Below are 23196 nucleotides of genomic sequence, written 5' to 3' on the forward strand. Positions count from 1 at the left end.
GTGACTAATTGCATAGCGCTGGCTAATGATTTGGCAAATATTTGCCAAGTAATATTTTATATAATCATTCACTATTTAGTTACTTGAACAAGTAACTGCAAAGTTAAAAAAAGAACAGAACATCACACATAGCATTATACTTCACCTTAAGAATGTTGAACTTCACTAATGAAAACATGCCACCTCACATCAGAATAATTTATAAAATGTTTATGTATTCAGATTGCTTATATAGGTTAAAAGTGACAAGAATGGAGAAGTAAATTTACCTTTTATAGGTCTCAAGAAAAAAAAAATAAAGAAGCCAAATAATGATCTAAATTGTTTTTTTTTTTTTGGGGGAATATATAACAGGCTATTGAGTGATGGATGGGCCAGGATCATGTAACAGACATACATGACATGATAATGTTCCCTTTATGTAACACTAAGGGCCTATTTCATTGGTGAGTGCCTTCCACCGACAAAGGTAAGCTTTGGTGTTTCACCTTTCTTTTTCAACCTCTCTTGCCTACGGTTTTTCGTTCTACCAACTTTACCTTTCTGTTCTCTATCCCTCTGTTTCTCTGAACGAGTGAATTTCAACTCTGACCCCTGAAATTATCAAGTTCCTTGCGCGTTCATTGTGGATCGTAGAGAAGAGTAGAAGCTTAGCACATAATCAAACATTTTGAAGAGATTGCAAGAAGAGGGTGGCATAGGTGAGGAAGACATGGGTGATGCAACGCTGTGACCATTATTTCAGTCTGCAGAAACAACCCAAGTGGGATCTGAGTTTCGTGTTCTAAAACAAGCTTGGTAGGCTTATTTCCTGATCTCTTTGTCCTCTGTTTTATCATTTTATTCCTACTATACATGTTTACCAGCAGGTCTTTTTTTATTATTTTTCTATTTGGGGACTTTTGTTTAGATATATCATATTCTTCCTCGTCATCTTGTATCCTGTGTTGGATATTATAAAATGTTTATGGATATTTTAAAACGAATTATTATAAAGTAATAATATTAATTATTATTTAAGATTATTGATTATTTTGAACATATAATTTAAAAAATATTATTACCTGAAATTGTTTTTCAATTGTGATTAAGGTGTTTTTTATTGTTTAATGTTATGTGATTTCTGCCTAATAAAAGGTTTGCTTCCCATAGGTTTTGAACTTTTGGCCTCTTCTGTCATATTGCATCATTTGTGCTGTTGCCTGAGTTTATTTTATAAATTTTTTTCTTCTGTGATCCTGTTCATTTTATAAGAAGAGTTTGTTTAATTTTACGGAACTAGTTGCCATGAGATCAATCCAATGTAGAGGAATAGCTTTTAAAAATAATATCCTAAGGCACTATTTAAATTATAATTTTACCTGCTATTACCAATACCCTGTTGTTTAAATTTTATATTTCAACCATTTATGAAAACACTCAAGATTCAATTCAATATAGTTTGATACTCTAATTTTGTGTATGTGTCGCTAAAATCAGCATCTTGTTTCTCTTTTAGTTACACATATATGCTCTAGTAGACTTTTGTTTATTGATTATTATTATTATTATTATTATTATTATTATTATTATTTGGGGATACTGTTGTTTAGATATATTCCTGCTCTTCATGTTGTTCCATTTATAATTTTGAAGACCATATATTTGATCTTTCATAATGTTTTCAATATGCAGCTAATCCAGCTGCTGCAATTTACATCGTGCATTTTATATTCCTCGGTTTGTTTGAATTCTTTGAAGCCTCCATGGAAGTTGTTCCCAGTGTGTTAAACATCATAGGCTCGTGTTGCTCATTGCATGAAGTCGTTAGAACAAAGCATAAACACTTGAGAACACTCAAAAGGAGTATTCGGCAGATGAATAATTTGATGCAAAGGCTGGATGCTCATGAAAGGGATGTTGAACATGAAATAAACCAATTGCGGGCGGAATCAACAAATGTGTGTAGTACATGGCGTGAGCAAGTTGGTCAGGTAAGAAGTGAAGTGCGCAATCTCATGGATGAAAATGGCCGGCTTAGACAAACTAAATGGTTCAGTTTTATTTGTTCAAGAATCAAGTTAGGGGAACTTGTTGAGGAGAAGATCCGAGATATTCGTGAACTTATAGAGACTGTTCCAGATTTAAAGGATGTTGCTATTCCTGTAGGCAAAAGAGGTGATATTTTGTCTGCAACGCCAATGATGGGATGCGAAACACACAAGCAAATATTTATGAAGATCCGGGGATTCTTGTCTGATGAGAATGTTAGAAGGATTGGTATTTGTGGTTTGGGAGGAGCCGGTAAAACAACTATTATGTCAGAAATTAACAATCACCTGTTGAATAATAGCAATGAGTTTAACTGCATTATTTGGGCGGAAGCATCAAAGGATCTAGAGAAGTTGCAACAAGATATAGCTGTGAAGTTGGATTTGACTTTTCAAGAAGCTGATGATGAAATAACAAGAGCCTCAAAATTGTTAGAAGCTTTTAATAGGAGGAAGAAATTTACACTGATTTTAGATGATGTTTGGGAACCATTCACTATTGAAAGTGTTGGAATCCCTGTGCCAACAGTAGAGAATGGTTGTAAATTGGTGATTATAACTCGAGACGTTAGAGTGTGCAGAGGTATGGAAACAGACAAAGATGTGGAAGTGGAAGTTCTTTCAGAAGAAGAAGCATGGGATCTCTTCAAGGACAAAGTTGGGGAACAAGTGCTATCAAATGCAAATATACAATCAATTGCCAGGGAGGTGGCAAAAGAATGTGGTGGTTTGCCTCTAGCTATTGTTGCAGTTGGACGTGCATTGAGAAACACAACTAACATAAGAGAGTGGGAGAATGCATTGGCAGAGTTAAGAACTTCAAGTACTGGCATACACACTATTGATGAAGTGGTGTGTTCTCGTTTGAAGTTGAGCTATTCAAAACTAAAGGATGATGCAAGGCGATCGTGCTTTCTATATTGTTCCTTATACCCAAGAGGTCACCTAATTGATGAGAATGAATTGATTAATTATTGGGTATGGGAAGATTTATTGGAAGGTCCAAACACGTCTGTGATGAAACGAAAGGGGCAAATGATTATAGATGAACTAATATCAGGATGCTTGCTGGAATCGAAGACTGAAAATGGGGTGAGATTTGTTAAATTGCATCATGTGGTAAGAGACATGGCAATCACAATCATGAGTACAAAGCCTAGATGCGTTGTGAATGCTGGCAAGGAACAAGTAAAACCAGCAATACCTCAAGAATGGAGAGAGGATGTGCAATGGGTATCGTTGATGAGAAATGATGTGAAATCTATAGACTTCAGTCCAACGTGTCCTAGACTCACTTCTTTGCTACTTCAATACAACTCATTTGAAGAAAACATATCGCACCACTTCTTTGACAACATGCATGGGCTAAAAGTTCTTAATCTCTCCTATACTGGGATTCATGTTTTGCCGGCGTCTCTTTCGAATTTGGAGAATCTACATGCCTTGTTGTTGAGCCACTGTTGGAATCTTGTTGAAGTTCCATCCTTAGAAAGGCTCACTAAATTGAAGTATTTAGATTTTTCATTTTCTAGAAAGTTAATAGAACTTCCACCGGGGATGGAACAATTGACTGATTTGAGACACTTGGATTTCTCCTTCACATCTGTCCAAAACTTACAAGCTGGACTCATATCCAAATTTACTCTTCTGGAGGGCTTGTTGATGTTGGGTACGCATATGATTGGAGTATCATCTGAGAGCGAAGTACGCCCTTTGTTTGCAGTGTCAGTGGAAGAAATCATATCCTGTCGTAATCTGTCTCTTCTACACATGCAATTCCTTGACTTTGAAGATTATCGAAAATTTGCTGAATTTTTGAATTATTCTCAATTAAAGGAGTCGAAGCTTGTTGTCGGGTTTTCAGTTGTTCCAAAATTATCTGAGAAAAATTGTTTGGCAATAAGTAGGAGAGGCAAAGGAAGAGATGTTTCAGAAGCCCAGACTACTGCATTGATTCCACGAAATGTAGAGGAGTTAATAATTTCTAAGTTTGATGGTATGGAACGCGTTCTTGAATCCGAGGAGAATAATTTGCCCCAGCGACAGCCAATGAATCTACTACATCATATTCCAAGGTTGAGGAGCATGTTGAGATCAGGTACTCTGATGAACCTCAAGAGAATTGAGGTGTCAGTCTGTTGTTCGTTGAAATGTCTGTTCCCGAGGCAGCTCGTGGACGAGCTTAAAAGTCTGGAAGAAATTGTCATCGAATGGTGCTTCGCGATGGAAGAAATTATTGAAGGAGAGAGGAATGCAAGCGCTGAAAACAGCAGCCATGCTGCCAAAGTGATCCTTCCGAAATTGCAAAGGTTGAAATTGAAGGAGTTGCCAAGACTGAAAAGCATATACAAAGGGGACATTGAATGCAATTCTCTACGCACTATTGAAGTTGTGGGCTGCATTGCTCTGATGAAGTTGCCTCTGGGTTTGTTTGGAGTAGAGGCTGGTCAGCAAATCTCACCATCAACCACTCTCCAAGAAATAATATGTGAAAACGAATGGTGGCAATCACTGCAGTGGGACCAACCTGAAGCTGAGAATCTCCTTCGACCACGCTTAGTCGGTTACTATGACAGGTATGTTTTATTAGATTTTCCAATTACCATAGTACGTCCGTATAGATATATTAAAAGGAAGATTTTAGTGTTTTAGCCTTATATATTTCCATTCAATTAAATTTAAAAATGAGGATTTTAAAAGTATTACAAATATTAATAATTAAAGAATTTGTTATTGAATAAATAATATATAAAAATTCACATGTCTTGGTTTTATTACAAACAATAAGCATATTAAATATACAATGATTTCTTAATTTTAATTTTTTTACCCACTACATATAATTTGATTATTACATTATTCAATTTCTTATAGTGGTCTGGCGTGGAGGCATGCATCCATGGACAGGTTTGCTCCGAGCAGCAGTAATACAGTGTGAAGGCAGTATTCGAGTGGAACTAGCCACGATATCTTGATTTGATTCCACACGTGTGTTGTTAATTTACTGTTAATGTTTTTTTTTTAATAAAGTTTGATGATTGGTAGGAAAACATTTGGGTGCACTCGTTACTTTTGTTTGATCTGAATGATTTTAAAGCTATTTTCAAATGTATTTTCATGACTTGTATTGTTCCACATATGCTTTTATGAATTATTTTTGGCTTCTGTGTGTGTGGTAAGTACGATGTCTGTGATAATTTATCATTTAGTTACCGAAAATTAGTAATTGCATGGCCAGAACAGAGCATCACAAGGTATTCAAAGCACATTGACCTGTCTATTGATGATAGCCTATGAATGGTTTGGACGTCAATATATTAATATACGCTTTCCCGCTTAGAATTTTTCAATTTTTCTTCTCAGAACCATATTAAATATTGAGGTGAAACAACGTTTGAGCTCACCAAATCTTGCCTGCATTGTACACAGAACACACAATTATAGCATAGGCAACATAATTTAATTAGATATTGTCTTAGATTTAATTAATTAATTCATATTTTTCTTCCATTATTTTTATGATGCGCTTGACTTGATCCATAGTGTGAAGTAGATATTTCATCAAGTTTTAGAATCAAATATGAGAGAGCAATACTTTACTCAATCACTTTATTACTTAATAGAGGCAAACATATATAATTAACATATACCTCATACATATGAGTCAAAAAAAAAATTATGAGGAGAATTTAATGATTTTCCTTGCATTTTCGAAGTTGGATGTCACATAGTCATTCATCACTTAGATTATTTAAATCAGAAATTGCATAGTGAAAAAAGAGCATCATAAAGCATCTACTTGAAGTCTTGAACTGACTTTCATTTTTTGTTCTTTTTTTAATAACATATTCGGATATTCAAAGAACTTCCACTATGGCCTATGAATGCTGTGGACCGTAATGCGTCCCTTGCTTATCATTTTTCTTTCCTTTCTTTATTTTGAAAAAAGAAATGTTAAAAAAGTTATACTATTCATAACCACTAAATCATACTCGTTCCATTTTTTTTATAAGATATTTTTTTTAAGATCATTTACCCGTGACAGAACATAACAGCACAAAGCAACATGAAAAGCTACTTTTAATTCTTTGACCAATGTCAAGTCATAACACCTTTGTCATATTCTCATGTGCACTATTTTTAGCTACCTAGTTATCTCATATTCTTTTACTCTTCCATTGTATTCATTTCCTGTATATAGGAGTAACAGTGTATAGACAAAGACAAGGCATCAATAAACAAATATTGTTTTATTGTTTGCTTGCGCTTTCATTACCAATTGAATGTCACATTTAAAATTTAAAAAAAAAAAAAGGATGCGGAGCCCAAAATGAAATTGATGTATGTGTAACCTCATCAACAATCAATTAATAGCTTAAATTATTTCGTGCAAAATTAAGCACCCATTTATATATTTAAATCATACTAGACTATTTGTTTGTCTAGCTTTGCCTAGTATGAGATAGCATAATAATAATTGCTACAGAAGACTAAAGTAGATACCCTTGTATACTTAATTCTTAATATATGTCCAATCAAAATCAAAACATTTGAGTTTTAAAGTATTAAAAATATTATAATAAAAGTGTTATAGAGTAAATAATATACAACATATTTATATGTCTTAATTTAATTAGAAATAAATATATTAAATATATAAAATTAAATATATAAGTTTTTTCATATTAACATGGGATGGAGGATATCAAAGAAAGTTGGCTCCACCATTACTACTTTATTCAAAAGATAAAGCAACATTTATGTACTTAACTTTATTTATTAATATATTTTTATTCAATTAATTAAGATATGTAAATTTAAATGAATTAATAATATTACTAATAATAATTTGTTATAAAAAAAATAATCTATAAAAAAATACACATGATTTAATTTAATTGAAAATAAACACCTTAAATATATATGGTTAAATATATAATTTTTTTTACTTTGATCACTATGACAATTTTAATTTTACAACCATAGAGAGTGTGTGTATCAATTATAAAAAAATAAATAAAGGAGAGCTGGTCAATTCTTGCGATTGGCCCTTTATTATTAGAGTGGTTTAATTTTATTTATAGTAAAATAAATAATTAATTTCCAAGAATTAACGCCAACGTATGTTGAATTTGACTGTTTAAATTGCTAGGTGCCTTCCTTTTTCATTTTCAAGGAACAATACAATGACTAAATTTAGGGTCTGAGGTAGAATGCACAATTTGAAATGAGTCCCAGTCATAGTGTCACACTCACTAATAAAATTACTTCCCATTCCATGTGAACATTAGACTCGTTTAATTAGCACGAATGTTAATTTCAACGTACGGTTGAGTATTCATGAATTTTTTGTTAATAAACAATATTCATGAAATTAACTGCATGTGGGTCTACAGGAAATCTTTGCCAAATGCTCCAAATCAATTTAATATGCAAGAATAAGAAAAAAAAAAAACAAATGTGGTCGTGACAAACCTTTGTCACCATGTAAAAAGTGAGAGGTAAAATATCATCTAAGAACTTTTGAAAATTTTTTATATCAAATAAGAATATTAAAAATCTGAAATTTCACTTCAATCCCTTAATACTTATATGAAAATAAGATTTTCTAATAAAAGATATAATTACCCATAAAGTTTAATAATTTAATGAGTTGTTGTTAATTACATGTGATTAATTGTTGAAACTTGAATGAATGATTGTTTATATGGGCCATTACAAACTTAAATTATTAAACACAAACGAGTTAACCTAAAATTAACAAATCTTAAGGATGCCATTTATATTAGATTCATTGGATGAAAGCAGGTCTAAACTCATTCGCTCATATCTCATATCCTCATGCCTTGCATGTCCTTTTATGTCTCTCAGTTCATTTGGAAGCCTCCATCACTTATCTTTCCAAATTGGGCCTCCATATACAGTTGTAAACTCAATCTCTTTGATGCATAAACAAGTAATGACAATTCTTGATTCTGCATCTCAGGCCTCATCCTTAGCTTGCAGATGTAAAATGATTCCTTGATCTACATGAAGTGATAAGTGATAATCGATGTTAATTTTTACGGGGTGGATCAAGGTGTTGTGTATGATAATAAAAACAACTTGTTATCCTTAAAAAAATTTTACCTCATGCATATTAAAAATATAAAACAATAATTTTGTTTTATTTTAATACAAATTATTTTAAAATATGCTATCTCAATCATACCACAAAATTTTTAATTTTTTTTTTAAATTAACAGCTCAACTAGTACATCCAAGATATATAAGTGAGCATATTTTTCATATTAGGTGAGTTGTAAATTAAAATAGTGTGATAAATTATAAGTTTTCCTCTAAAATGTATATAAGTCTTTTAATTGTTGATGATAAAGCTAACGTTATACCATTTTTAATTGTTAAAGGAAGAAATTGATTATACGACAATTGTTGTACGTTCATTATCAGATCATCATTGTTGACATTTTAATATTTAATAATTTTTACTGATGTTATTGCCTGCTAGCAAAAATAATTTGATAATCACTGAGTGAGTAAGTTGTTAGAGTGGTTAATCAAAATTGTATTGTTTGTTTTTTATATGAGTAAAAAATAATATTAATATCTTGAAATTTATTTATCCCTTAATTGATATTGTTTTTTTATAGGATCCTTTAATGTAATTTTGAAGTTCTTTTTGTAATTTTCTAGGTCAATTAATGATCACATTTAACCTATTTAATAATAAGGGCAAAATTATACTTTTTAAATATTAAAAGAAAATATTGCCTCATAAAAAAGTTTAGAATGCCAAACATTTCAGTACGAATAATTTATGGGCAGGAATACCATTTAACCCTTAAAAATACATAATATGTACAAATAAAAACAATTTAATTTATTAGAATTTGTTTAGGGAAAAAAATAAAAATAGAAAGTGACAAAAAAGTAAAAAAAAAAAGAGTGACAATTAATTCCCAAAATATAAATTAATGCAGTTAGGTCCTTGACAAAAAATTTAAAACAAATAAATTATAATTATCGATTTAGATAATTCCGAACAAAAATCTTAAATACAATCCTAGTTACATTTAAAATTTAAAAATATTATCTGCAAGTAGAGAGGGGAGAAATATTAAATATCAGAGAGGGAGGAGGGGAGGGGGAGAGAGAGAGAGAGAGAGGAGAAATATGACAAACCAGGGGTCCACATACGAAAGCAGAAAACTAAAAAAGGGGACCCGCAACTCGCACAGCACTGGGATTGTAGAAATGTCGGTCATTTGAGGAGAGAGAGTTTTTTTTTTTCTTCTTCTTCTTTTTTCTTTTTTTTTACCAGCGAGGAGAAAAAGAGTTGAAACATTAAGAAATTTATAATATTATATTACTTATTTAAATATATATATATATATATATATATTTATACTTTAAAAATAAAATTTATATTATTTATTTAAAATTTTTGAACATTATAATTTATATTTTAAAAAAATAATATTATAATAACTAAAAAATAAAGGTTAGGTTTAAAGCAATGAATGATTTCAAGATAAGCTTTTAGACTTAAGCCACCATATCCATAAAGGCCATGTTGACTCTAAGAAACAAACCTACATCATCTTTACTCACAACTTATCATTCAAAGTATCATGAAATCTTTTGAAATTTAGCAAAATCTTTGACAATGCTTGAGAATTTGCTGTATTGAAACTTAGCAACTCTTGTATGAACCATGTGTAATACGTATATGTAACACTCAATCAAAATCAATATCACCATCCTCGTTCAACTCATAGAATTCATAGTCTTTAAAAATCCTTACACTTACGAAAAAATTCTGCAAATAATGTTAGCTAGCACCTTTGTCATCAACTGCAATGTCGACTTCATACTTGACAAAGTGAAAATTCCATGTTCAAACCTCTATATAATTCATGGATTTCTGCAAATAATGTTAGCTATTTTTTTGGAAGGCTAAAAAAAGCTTATTTCACTTCATCATCCGAAAGAGGATCCAGAAGGAAATTACTGTCATCTGAAGAAAGCTTGGGCAAGCATAGGTTCTCCAATTTTTGCAAAATAAAGGAAGGATGAATTGGGTGGTTAGTGGAAAAAAAAAGAATTAAAGTAGTGCCACCCCAAAGCTTGAATTTCTTCTTGATTAGAGGTGCAGGATCCATCGGGCTTCTTGATAGTACTAATGAAATTTTTTATTCTTCTTCGATTTACCAAAGAGTGGAAAAATGGGGTATTCCCTTCTCCTTCCACAGGCCACTTCACTTTGACTCCTTGCCTATAAAAAAACTGTAATTATAATCATACAGGAATTTCAGTTGATGCTGTTTATCCAGAAATTCATCTGATAGTTCCTGATGGTTATTGCAATTTAAGTTGTTTGAAAGCTTTAAAATTTCCTTTTCAAGCTCTTTGATTTTATGAGGAATGTAACCAACATTTGATTTACTCCAGCTAATGAGAGTAGACAATGTGCAACTGAACTTCCTAAGGACTTTAAAGCTTGGAGAGCCCGACCTTGAGAAGACCAACATTGGTCAATAGTCTTTTTACAATCTCCAAAATTATACCATATAGGCTCAAACCTTTTGATGCTTTGTTTTTTTTACCACAGGGGTTGAGGTAGAAAATAAAATTGGAGTATGGTCAGAGGCAGCTATGGCAAGAACTTGAACATTCACTATTTAAAAAAATTAAAATTAGTGATGGACATTCAATGATGAATCTCTAATCTATCACTAATTATAAACATTAATGATGAAATTTTTGTGATGGACCAAAATGTTTCATCAATTACATAAATTAGTAACAAATTAGTGACAAATATGGTATGTCATCACATTTTGATTAAATTTTATAAATTTAGTGATCGATTTAAATCCATCACTAATTTCCAACACTAAATCTTTATATTAGTGACAAATATTTTTAATTAAAAAATTAGTAAAATGAGTTCAATTATTTTATAAAAATAAATAATTTATAGTATACACAGAGAAGTCACATAAAAAAATCTTCAAAATTACCAAATTAAATAATTACACAAATATATTATATAAAATAATATAAAAATTTAAAAATATTTTTTTCTTTTATTATGTAAATTTAAATATGAAATAAAATTTTTACCATATGAAAATATTTTAATTATAACATAGATAATATAAAACAATATATACAAATATTTATTCATAATATATATTATTTGATATTAAAACAATATATTGATTAACTAATACTAAATATTGAATCACATACTTATATGTTAATGTGTATGTATATGATAATATATTATCAACATATTTAAATAATAATATATTAAATAATAAGAAATGCATTTAAGTTTTAGTTAAATATATGTGTTCAATTAAGTAATATATATATATATATATTAAATTTTTGCATATTAAAAATGAAAAGTCATCACAACTCAACTGATAAAAGGCACGTATGAAAAGAGAGAGATTTTAGGTTCAAGACAAGGCAATTTCATATTTTAAAAAAAATTAAAATAAATTGTTAACATGACAGTGACATAGAATGGAGGGGCGACGATGTGATGGAAGATAGGTAATGTGTACCTGTGAGATGACATGGGATTTATTACTAAATCTAAAATTAATGATGGATTTTATTTATCAGAGATGGATATCAATTTTATTTTTTCTAGTAGTTATTTGAGCAGTGTACGCCTAAGTATTATTACATTTAGCCATATCTAATCTTTCTCTCACATTTGCCTTCCTTTTCTATTGTTTGACCCAATAATTTTTGGCCCAGATTGATGAATTGCAGATAATTCATTGAGGAAGATGCATTCAAGAAAAAGATGAGCACCGCTAGTTGATGGATTAGAGCTCAATTTATCAGAGGATGTTAGGACTTGGTTAAAATCACCAATTAGTAACCAAGATTTTCTGATAGAAAGAGATGAACCAGAAATCCAGGACTACAGAACAGAGAGAATGGAGGTTGCAGGAGGTCCATACACAAAAGAACATAGATTCCATTCATCATGCTGAGGCAGTTGATATTACAATGGATGACCATGGGGAACAGTCTAGAACATTAACATCAAAAGATGTGGACCAGGCCACAATATTACCCCTTCTCCCTCTATCTGCACTATATTACTGAAACCCAATGCAAAAAGTAAAGAGATAGCAGCTTGGAATTTAATTCTGGTTAAAATCTATTGATGACCTATGATTTCTATGAATGAATGCTTTGGACAATAATGAATGAAATTAAGTGAAAATAAGATTATAAACAAGTAAAGTAAGCCAATAGAAAAACGAATAACATTTCGTAAGTAAATGAATAAAATACAGTATGAAAACGAACAAGTCGTTTATGTTGTTCATTTAAACGAGAGCAATTTTATCATTTTTATCCCAAATTTAACAAAAATTCCGTACGGGGTCCTACAATGAAATTTTAAAAATTTTGGGGCCCTCTTTTTTGTTATGTTGGGCCAAGGGTTTCCACTTAAAATTTTTTCTTCATTTAATCAAATCAAGATATATAAATTTTAAAGTGTTAATAATATTAATAACAATAATTTATTATAAAATAAATAATTTACAAAAGATAGACATGTCTTGATTTAATTAGAAACAAACTCCTTAAATATATAAAACTAAATATATAAGTTTTTTTTTCCCTTTGATCACTATGGCAATTTTTTTTTACAACCGTATTGTGTATGTGTATCTCAATTATTAAAAACAGATAAAGGGGAGCTGGCCAATTCTCAGTGAAATAAGTCCCAATCATTGTGTCACACTCACACTAATAAGATTACTTCCCATTCCGTGTGAACATTAGACTTATTTAATTAGCCCCAATGTTAATTTCAACGTACGGTTGACTATTTGTGAATTTTTTTATAAAAAATTATTAATCATGAAATTAAGTGGGTCTCCAAGAAATCTTTGCCAAATGCTACAAATCAATTTAATATGCATGAATAAGAAAAATTAAAAAAAAAACAAATGTAGGTCCCATGACAAACCTTGTCACCAAGTAAAAAGTGAGGGGGGAAATATCATTATCAATGGACTCTTAGAGAGTTTTTATATTAAAAAAGGCATTAAAAATCTGAAATTTCACTACAATTCATTGATACTTATATGAAAATAAGATCTTCTAAGAAAAAAACATAATTACCCCTAAAGTTTAATGATTTAAGGGGTTGTTGTTAATAATGTGTGGTTAATTATTAAAACCTGAATGGATACTTATTTATAAAGGACCAATATTTATACAATTAAACTTGTACACAGTTATAATAATTTGTTAATTATGAACGGATTATTGTTAATTATATATAATTACTTGTCAAAACATGAACAGGTGTTTGTTTATACAAGACCAACATTTGTACAATTAAACTCATACTTTTAGTTATAGAAACTTGTTAATTCTAAGTGAATTTTTATTAATTACATAAGTTTACTTGTCAAAACCCGAATAGATGCTTGTTTTTTTTTTTTGGTGAAAGAATGGATGCTTGTTTATGTAACATTTATATAATTAAATTTGTACTATCAGTTTTTGCAACTTGTTCATTTTCAAATAGGTTGTTGTTAATTACGCATACATTGCTTATCAAAACTTGAATGAATGCTTGTTTATATAGGATTAATATTTGTATAATTAAACATATGCTAACAATTTTTGCAATTTGTTTATTTCTGAATGGGTTACTTTTAATTACATATGGTTATTTGTTAAAACCTAAATGGATGTTTATTTTAGCATCCATAAATCTTAGAAGTAATTAGGTCTTTTCTCACAAAATATTATTTTCAAATAGGTACTTGAGGGTGTAGAGAAATTTTATATTTTTAAGGTCCTTCTTTGATATACAAATTCTCCAGAGGTCCAAAACGAATTTTTCCCAAAGTGAAGTCTGACTGAAAGAAGTTCAGATTGATTCATCTGAACCATACACACGAGTAGAACAATGAAGAGGAAAGAAAATTAGGAAGGAAAACTTTTAAAACTAAAAACTAAAAAATTTATTATTTTTATAAATTTTTTTCTTAGTTTTTCAACTCTCTATTTTGTTTCCATTTTTTCCTTCATTCAAACCAAACCTAGAGCTCTATCAGTTAATAAGTTATTAGATATCTCTCCTATTAAAAAAAATACACTAATAAAATCCAAAAGAAAATTAAAAAAAATACTCTAAACACGTTTTGGGGTTTATTACTTTATTTAAAACCATTACAGACTTAAATTATTAAACACAAAAGAATTAACCTAAAATTAACAAATATTAAGGATGCCATTTATATTAGGCTGGAGAAAAACAGGTTGAAGCTCATAGGCTCATAGCTCATATCCTTATGCCTCGCATACCTTTTTATGTCTCTCAGTCTCTTAGTTCATCTGGAACCTTTCATCAATTATCTTTTCAATTTGGATTTCCATAGTTGTAAATTCAACCACTTGTTTTTTTTTTTTTGACCTTAGAAACTCAACCTCTTTTAGATAAGTGACAATTCTTGATTCTGCATCTCAGGCCTCATATAAAGTAATAATTTATTTCATTTTCATGCAACTTATTTTAAAATATGCTATCCCGTGCATATTACAAAATTTATAAATCTTTTAAAAAACTAATAATTCAACTAGTATATTCGAAATATATAGGTGAACATATTTTTTTTTATATTAGTTGAGTTAAAAATTAAAATAGTGTGATAAATTATAAGTCTTATTTTAAAATAAATAACTCCTTTAACTATGGATGGTAAGGCCAACATTGCATTGTTTTCAATTGTTAAAGGAGAGAAATAATCCTGTAACGGTTGTTGTACATTTATTATTGGATCATTATTGTTGACAACAATATCAATAATTAATTAAGAAATAATATATTTTTAATAATATCATATTAAAACGTTAGCACTTTAATATTTAATAATTTTTGTTAGTGTTATTGCTAGCTAGCAATAAGTTTGGGTCAAAAGTAGTTGTCTATATTAATTTTTTTATAGGATCCTTTAATATAATTTTGAAATCATTTTTTATAATTTTTGGGTCAACTAATAATTTTGTACAGTTTTTAAATGTTGAAAGAAAATATTACACCATAAAAAAAATTAAGACACCAAACATTTCTATGCAAATAATTTAAGGGCAAAAATTCCTTTTAACTCTTAAAAATACATAACATGTACAAATATAAGTAATTTATTTTATTAGAATTTGTTTGGGGAAAAAAAATAAAAAGTGACAAAAAAGTAAAGAAAAAATGATAATTAGTTTTCAAAATATTAAATTAATGATAATTAGATCTTTGACAAAAAAAATTTAAAATAATAAATTATAAATATTGATTTAGATAATTACAACCAAAAATCCTAAATATAATCTGAGAGTTACATTTAAAATTTAAATATACTATCTGTAATTGAAACTTTTAAATTTGGATTTATTAAAATTAATATTTGTAATTCAGTTTTTTTTAATTTTTTTTCAAAACATAAACATCATTAATCCAAAGTTCAGTTTGGATCTAATCGTCATTCACCCCAAGTAAAGATAGAAGAAATATATAAAAAAAAAAAAAACAGAGAGGAGAAATATAACAAACCGAGGGTCCACATACAAAAGCCCAAAAAAAAAAAAAACCAGGACTCACTGCTCGCGTAGTGCCAGATCATAAAAAAATTGGTCGTTAGAGGAGAAAGAGTTGAAATATTAAGAAATTTATAATATTATATTATATATTAGAATTTGTGCTTATACTTTAAAATTATAATTTATATTATTCATTTTTAATTTTTGAATATTATAATTTATATTTTAAAGAAATATAATATTATAATGAAAAATTATATTTTTAAAAAATTAAAAAACTAAAAAAAAATAGAAATAAATATAAAAAAAAAAAACTTATGACTAAACTCCAAAGCCCGGTCCAAAAGGGCCAGGTTTGAAGCGATGGGGACTTCAAGATAGGCTTCTACGCTTGAGCTCATGTGGACTGAACTTATCATTCAAGATCCCATGGAATTTTTAGAATTAAACAAAATCGTTGAAAATACTTAAGAGTTCGGTGTACAGAACTTAACACCTCTTGTGTGCACCACATATAATACGCTTGTGAAAAATTTCTACAAATAACGTTAGCTAGCACCTTTGTCTTCAACTGCAATGTCGACTTCATACTTGACAAAGTCATAATTCCATGTTCAATGACCTCCGTAGAATTCATGGATTTCTTGTTTTGCATACAATGATATTTGTATGTGCCATAATGCAAAGCTTGATCACAAAATAACATTCTCAACGCTTGTTTTCAGCTTCAGAATCCCAAATGAGTTTCTCTTTTACTATTCCTAGAACACTTCCAAGATTTTGGCTATTCTCTTTTCTGCTCATCTCGTGTGTTATCTTTCATGGCTATGGAGATGAGTCTACAAAAGGAGACACTGAAGTTATACGTATCGGTGCAATTATTGATGTTAACTCCAGAATTGGTAGAGAGCAGCAAATAGCCATGGAAATTGAAGCTCAAAACTACAACAACACATCAAAGACTCACAAACTGGCTCTCTATTTCCGGAACGCCACCAAGGAAGCCTTCAGAGTCACCTCTCTTGGCAAGCAATCTATAGCATTTGCAAAGAACATCATCTGAGAAAAACACTGACAAATAGAGTCAACTTTTAATTTGGTCTTTATCATTTCTAAGAATTTCGTTTCCCACTCATTAAAGTGCTTGTAATTTGTAAAGCTGAATATAAAAGTTTTTTTTGCCTCGTTGTTAGTTGTTTACCCATCACTGTGAACTCACCTTAAATTTAGAATCCAAGTCAACAGAATATTAAAAATATTGACCTTCAAATTTTGAACAGCAATAAGATAGCAGGGAAACGTTGCCACAATGTAACAATTGAATGACTAGATTTTTCCCCCCCAAAAAAAAGGAATCATGGGAAGACCAAAATGAAAGTCAACCTATGTTCAGCCTTTTGGTTTAGTTTGTACAGCTCCCTCTTAATTGTGCTAAACCTGGTTGCAGCTGAAGAGTTAATTGGAAAGCAGAAAGTAGAAGTAATTATAGGGATGCATACATGGCAAGAAGCAACTCTAGCGGCTGAAGTTGGAAGCCAAGCTCAAGTTCCAATCATATCCCTTGTCTCACCTGCAATTACCACACCATTGACACAGAAACGATGGCCTTATCTGGTAAGACTAGCTAACAATGTGACTGCACAAGTAAAATGCATTGCAGACATAGTGAATGCTTTCAGTTGGCAAAGAGTAGTAGTCATTCATGAAGATGATGGCTATGGTGGTGGAGACTATGGGATGTTGTCACTCCTTTCTGAGGCCCTCCGAGACTTTGGTTCGGTAATTGAGTACCAGTTAGCTCTTCCACCAATATCAATTTTATCAGATTCAGATTCAAGAGGGCTAATCAATCAAGAGCTGATTAAGTTGGTAAAGCAAACTCAATCTCGTGTTTTCATTGTTTTGCACTCATCCTTGGAAATGGTGACTCATTTGTTCAGAGAAGGTTCAAAGATGGGACTTGTGGATAGAGATTCTGCTTGGATAATCTCAGAGAGCATAACTAATTTGCTTGACTCTGTGGACAAGTCTGTTATTTCCTCCTATATGGGAGGGTCTTTAGGAATCAAGACACACTACTCAGAAAATAGCAGTGAGTATCAAGAATTTCGAGCTCAGTTCAAGAAAAAATTTCACGCAAGGAATCCTGAGGAAGATAACAGCAACCCAGGATTTAATGCTTTGCAAGCATATGATAGCATCAAAGTTGTCATTCAAGCAGTAGAAAGAAAGGCAAGGAACAATAGTAGCAGCGCAAAGGTTTTGCTAAGAGAAATATGGTCTAGCAGTTTTGTAGGTTTAAGTGGGGAAATTCATTTTCAAGCAGGTCAGCTCTTGCAGAATCCTATCCTAAGGTTAGTAAATGCAGTTGGAAAGAGTTATAAAGAAATAGACTTTTGGACTCAAGAATATGGGTTCACTACAGGCCTGCCTACAGGAAAAAGTGAAGAAAATGCTACTGCCAGCGCATTAAGTTTGGCTGGTGTAGTACAATGGCCAGGGAATTTGCATAGAGCTCCAAAAGGTTGGAATATGCCTATTAAGCAAAACCCAATGAGAATTGCAGTTCCAGGAAGAACTTCATTTTCAAAGTTTGTCAAGGTTGACTATGGAAACAGTCCAGATCAGAATAAATACAGTGGATTCTGTATTGAGATTTTCGACAAGGTGCTTGGGCTTTTAGACTATGATCTACCCTATGAGTTTCATCCCCTCAATGTAACTTATCCTGATCTGGTTCAACTTGTGTACAACAAGGTAGCAATTCTTCTTCATCCAACGTTTTCTCTCCTTTTTAGAAAAACAAAAGAAAAATTTATATCAGACATCATTTACTAGAGCTCTGTTAAAAACAAAAAAGAAATTATTCTTGGTGAAGTTTAAGCGGCCAAATGTATGATATTTTTTTTCCTGCCTTAACTAGCAAGCACTTCCTTCCTTTTTTGAAGCCAATCATTGTTTTCATTCTTGAAAGTTAACTAATTAGTTAATTTTGATTTCTAACGTACGGTTCTATCAATCTAGCCTCTCAAGAATTTTGGTCCCCATCATTTTTTGTCTTTACTTCTAAGCAAGTATATGGTGTGCGTGCAGAGGTATACTTCATAGCTTATATAGAGTACTGAGTCTTGTTAACTTTGAATTTATGTACCATTTTGGTTCAACATCAGGGAACTAATAAGTCATTTCCTTTTACTTCTTTTGGTTGTCATGGTATAACAATGGTGGTGGAAGACTTATGATGCAGTGGTTGGTGACATGACCCTACTAGCAGAGAGACTGCAATACGTGGATTTTACTCTGCCTTATGCAGAATCGGGATTGTCCATGATAGTTCCAATGAAGTCTCAAGAGTCAGCATGGATATTTCTAAAGCCGTTCACCTGGCAAATGTGGGCGGTTACGGGTGCAATCTTGATTTACACAATGTTAGTAGTTTGGTACCTCGAACGAGTACCTAACCCAGAGTTTCGTGGCAACTGGAAGAGACAGTTTAGCACTGCTCTTTGGTTTACCTTCTCCTCCCTATTCTTTGCTCAGAGTAAGCATTTTTGCTAAACTTCAATGAATAACATTCTTTGCTGCATTGAACAAGCTTAACTGTACCATCTAACACTTTGCATTGTACTTGGAGATTACAGAGCAATACTACTAGGATTCATTACCAATATTGTCATGTCTCATGGTCATCAGTACCTTGTGTCAGTACCAATGCTTCTTCTTAGGCTAAAAATGACAATTGAACTTAGGACATGTTTGGTAACTTCACATTTCACTTTCAGACAGTTACTAGACATTTTCAGAAAGCCAAAGATTCTTTGCTAAAAAATGTCAATTGAACTTTCTCATTGCTTTGATTAATCTCACAGGGGAGCAAATGCATGGCAACTTATCTCGTGTGGTGATGGGAGCATGGCTTCTTCTAGTCATGGTTCTGACCTCAAGCTACACAGCTAGTCTTTCTTCAATGTTAACAGTTCAACAGCTGCAGCCAAATGTCACAGGCATTGAGTGGCTGAAGATGAACAACATGAAAATTGGTTGTGATGGTGACTCATTTGTTAGAACATACCTAGAGAAAGTTGAACAGTTCAAGCCAGAAAACATCATCAACATAAGTAGTGAGTACCATTATGATGGTGAATTCAAAAACAATTCTATCGCAGTAGCTTTTCTCGAACTCCCTTATGAAAAAGTATACATAAGTACCTACTGCAAGGAATATTCTGGCTCCACACCAACAACTAGATTTGGAGGACTAGGATTTGTAAGTGACAATAGGATTCCATGTCTTTATTAACTTTCCTTGTCCTTCTAAAATTTAGGAATAAGACTTGGACACAATATGATTTCAATCATGTAATTATAATAAACATGATTCATCTACATTTACATGGTTAAACATTTAACTTGGATTTTCCTTATCAATCACATCATGCAGATGTTCCAAAAAGGCTCCCCAGTGGCCAAAGATGTTTCTAAAGCAATATTGCAGCTGTCAGAGGATGGAGAACTAACGAACTTGCAAGCAAAATGGTTATATCAATCAAACGAGTGCATCAGCAACCCAACGTCCAATGATACACACAGTTTGAAGCTTGAAAGTTTCTGGGTTCTCTTTGTCATTTCTGGGGCCACAACAACCATCTGTTCACTATTTTCTATCATTCATTCTCAAAGATTCTGCAGGTAACTAAAAATATGGATCAAGAGGGCACTGGACCCACAAGTGATATGACAGTTTGGATAAGAACAGTTGAATTAGTTAAGTAGTTTAATAGCAGAAAGCTTATTCAAGAAACTCATTTGTATGGGCCCACTATTAGGGCACAACAAGATGTAATTGGCTGTTCTTCCGGATGGGACTACGTCAGCACCACAGATTCACCTATGCAACAAGAAGATGCAGCATCCCCAGTATCAACAGTCATTGTGCTCTCCGGACCACCACCAGAGGCACAAATGGAAACCCCTGATAATAAATGACTTACAAAAAGGAAAGTATATCTATCAGAGTCCTAGTTGGCTAGTTCATGATCCAATTATAGGAACGTGACTGTTGTGTGAATAGGTAATGTACAAGTTGTTTGTACTAGAGTGAGAAGCTTTTGTGATTTCATAGTGAATTCTTCAATGACTAGTCTCTTTTTGAAATGCCCAATTAGAAGATGTGAAAATAAATCAGAAAGAAGCCTGTGTTTGTACAGTCCCGAATCTAATGGCATCCATGAGCAGCTGCTCAATCTCATGCCCTTATCAATGGCTGGCCATCCAAATTTGAGGGGAAAAGAGGAAGAATAAAATATCAGCCACTGGAAAAAAATATATATACTTTAAGCTTAAGCATATATTTTAAAGTCCCGCTGAAGGTTGAAGTGTTCTGCTTGTGTTTTCTGCAACATAGTGGGAAAAATGTAGGCATGGAGCACAATGAGAGAGGGTAACGACGAAGAACTATCAAACAATTAGATTAATATCTGAAGATTATTCTCTGACAAAGATTCTGTCTTGGTGCCAAGCCGAAGATTTTAAAACTAGTCCTTGCATATGCTCTAATTGACAAACGGTCCCTCCAATCTTGTAGCAATTTGTTTACAAGAGGCTTGTAAATAGGATTATACAGCTTGGAGTAGGTGGGAGAGAGAGACCAAGTAATAGGATTTGTGCCTGTAGTTGAAGGTGGTCCCAAGTCCCAAGAAAATTGTTTATTTTACACTCGTAAATAAAACAAACCACGTCAAGTCTTTTTGTTGCCTTGTCAACTAAAACTTGATCTTTTTCCCTTTTTAAAGATAAATTTTTATTGTCACCCTTGTCTACTTTATCGTCTGAAAACGAGATACTTCATTTACAATTTTTGTTGCATATTGATATTTTTAATTAATTAGTAGTTTCGGTGTTCCTAAATTTTGAAAAAGAAGAAAAAGGAAAGATTTTTGAAGAGGTAATTGCTATCAAATGAACAATAAATTATAGTAATTTAAACATATATTGAGATTATGACTTAAAATCTATATGATCCTTTATGATTATTTTTATTTTTATATATTATATTGATTTAAATCTACCATATCTCTTATATTTCTATTTGAGATTCTAAGAGATATTTATTATTATATAAAATAATATTTTTATCTAGTGAGAAGTTTTATGTGTGTGTATATATATCTCCTCTTATGTTTCCATTATCCATACCAAAAACAATTATTATAATTCTTATTTTTTATATTCTGGTTTGTTGTTTGTGAATTTTTTGTCCCTCACATTAAAAGTTTTTTTAGTTAAATTTCACGTGTCATCTTCTATCATTTTTTTAACTTTTTTATAATTTTAAATTGTTTATCATATTTATTTCCCCTTAGTAGTTGCGCACTTCACAACAATATCTAACATTAAAGAACAAAAATTAATTTATAAGAATTAACATTAGACCCAAGAAAATGAATTAAAATTTTGGTTTATCTTCTTAATGAATTAGATAAATTAAAACATGAAGAGAAGAGTTTGTTTACACCAAAAAGAAATATGAAGAGTTTATAACAAAAAAAAATTGCTTTATATAACTTTTTTCAAAGAAAAAACTGGAAATTCTATAGAAGATTATGTCTCTTTCAGTTTAGTGAATTGGACAATTGGGCGGTAGCATGGAAATATTTTCCCCATAAAAAAATTATGCATATTAAAATATTTTAAAAAATTTTCTATCTCAAAGAATTTATGCCATACTAATACCAAAGCAACATATGGTGGTAAGAAAAATAATAATAATAAAAACACGGATAAAAATACACCAAAGTCAACATTGTTGTTTCCATTTTCTATCTTTTTTAAATACGCACGTGACCCGCCTTTTTTTTTTTTTTGAATTGCTTCACCCGGTATCCGACCCTTCGGGTCGACTAATCCGGATTCGGGGGAACAGTTCTGAGTGGTTAGGTTCCAGCCCCCTCCCAATTGGCCCTGCGGGGGATCGAACCGTAGTCCGCCTGACCCACCTTTCTCATCCAAGGCATCTTCTTGGTTTTTACGAAGCCTCTCTCACTCTACTTCCCTGAAAGAGTGAGATCTGACCCCTCAAACTGTGAGTTCAGTGTTTGTTCAACGTGTGGGTCCGAGAGAAGAGTAGAGTCGTCACACAGAATCAAACATTTTCAAGAGCCGCACCATAGAAGAGATTGGAGGACGAGGCAGCTTGGTAGGCTTTTATTCCCTCCTCTTCTCTTTTCTGATTATTCTCTCTCTTTGTCTTCTGTGTGTTATTTGAATTTTTCTGATATTCAACTTTATGCTTTGAGATTTCAATCCAGTTTATTCTCTGTTTTGATCTTTTGCTGCACAGCTTGGTCTAATGTGACTGGCCAGATAGAGACATACGCCTCTTTTAAGATTTTGTACGCCGTATCTTAACCCTTTGAAGTCTCAAAATCAAGTAAACAACAGATTAAATTGATAAAAAAAAAACTATTGCGTCCCTTCCAAATTATAAGACAAGTAAACATTATTAGAAGAATTTTTTGTTTCAAAATATAAAACAATTTAAGAAAAATAAAATTTTATTAATGATATTTTTTCAATA

At 31.5% G+C, this 23196-nt stretch overlaps 2 protein-coding genes across 3 annotated transcripts; both read left to right on the forward strand.

Moving 5' to 3' along the window:
* The first annotated feature begins 470 nt into the window (after positions 1 to 470).
* Positions 471 to 5269, forward strand: LOC129284966 (probable disease resistance protein At4g27220). Its single transcript, XM_054920491.1, has 3 exons — positions 471 to 798; positions 1675 to 4606; positions 4905 to 5269. The coding sequence occupies exons 2-3, from the start codon at positions 1746 to 1748 to the stop codon at positions 4966 to 4968; spliced, it is 2925 nt and encodes a 974-aa protein (XP_054776466.1). The 5' UTR covers positions 471 to 798; positions 1675 to 1745; the 3' UTR covers positions 4969 to 5269.
* An 11063-nt stretch (positions 5270 to 16332) lies between these two features.
* On the forward strand, positions 16333 to 20924 carry LOC129287043 (glutamate receptor 2.7-like). 2 transcript variants are annotated; one of them, XM_054923186.1, is made up of 5 exons: positions 16333 to 16645; positions 17068 to 18377; positions 18855 to 19161; positions 19490 to 19887; positions 20062 to 20924. In XM_054923186.1, exons 1-5 carry the CDS (start codon positions 16360 to 16362, stop codon positions 20311 to 20313), a joined length of 2553 nt encoding a protein of 850 aa, XP_054779161.1. In that variant the 5' UTR covers positions 16333 to 16359; the 3' UTR covers positions 20314 to 20924. The 2 variants fall into 2 exon arrangements, with proteins under 2 accessions (XP_054779161.1, XP_054779162.1); XM_054923187.1 differs by having other exon boundaries at positions 19490 to 19741; positions 20062 to 20234.
* The last annotated feature ends 2272 nt before the right edge of the window (positions 20925 to 23196 follow it).

This window comes from Prosopis cineraria, unplaced genomic scaffold (assembly GCF_029017545.1).
Source record: "Prosopis cineraria cultivar Desert tree isolate PC_DT_omini unplaced genomic scaffold, ASM2901754v1 PC11, whole genome shotgun sequence".
Classification (NCBI taxonomy): domain Eukaryota; kingdom Viridiplantae; phylum Streptophyta; class Magnoliopsida; order Fabales; family Fabaceae; genus Prosopis; species Prosopis cineraria.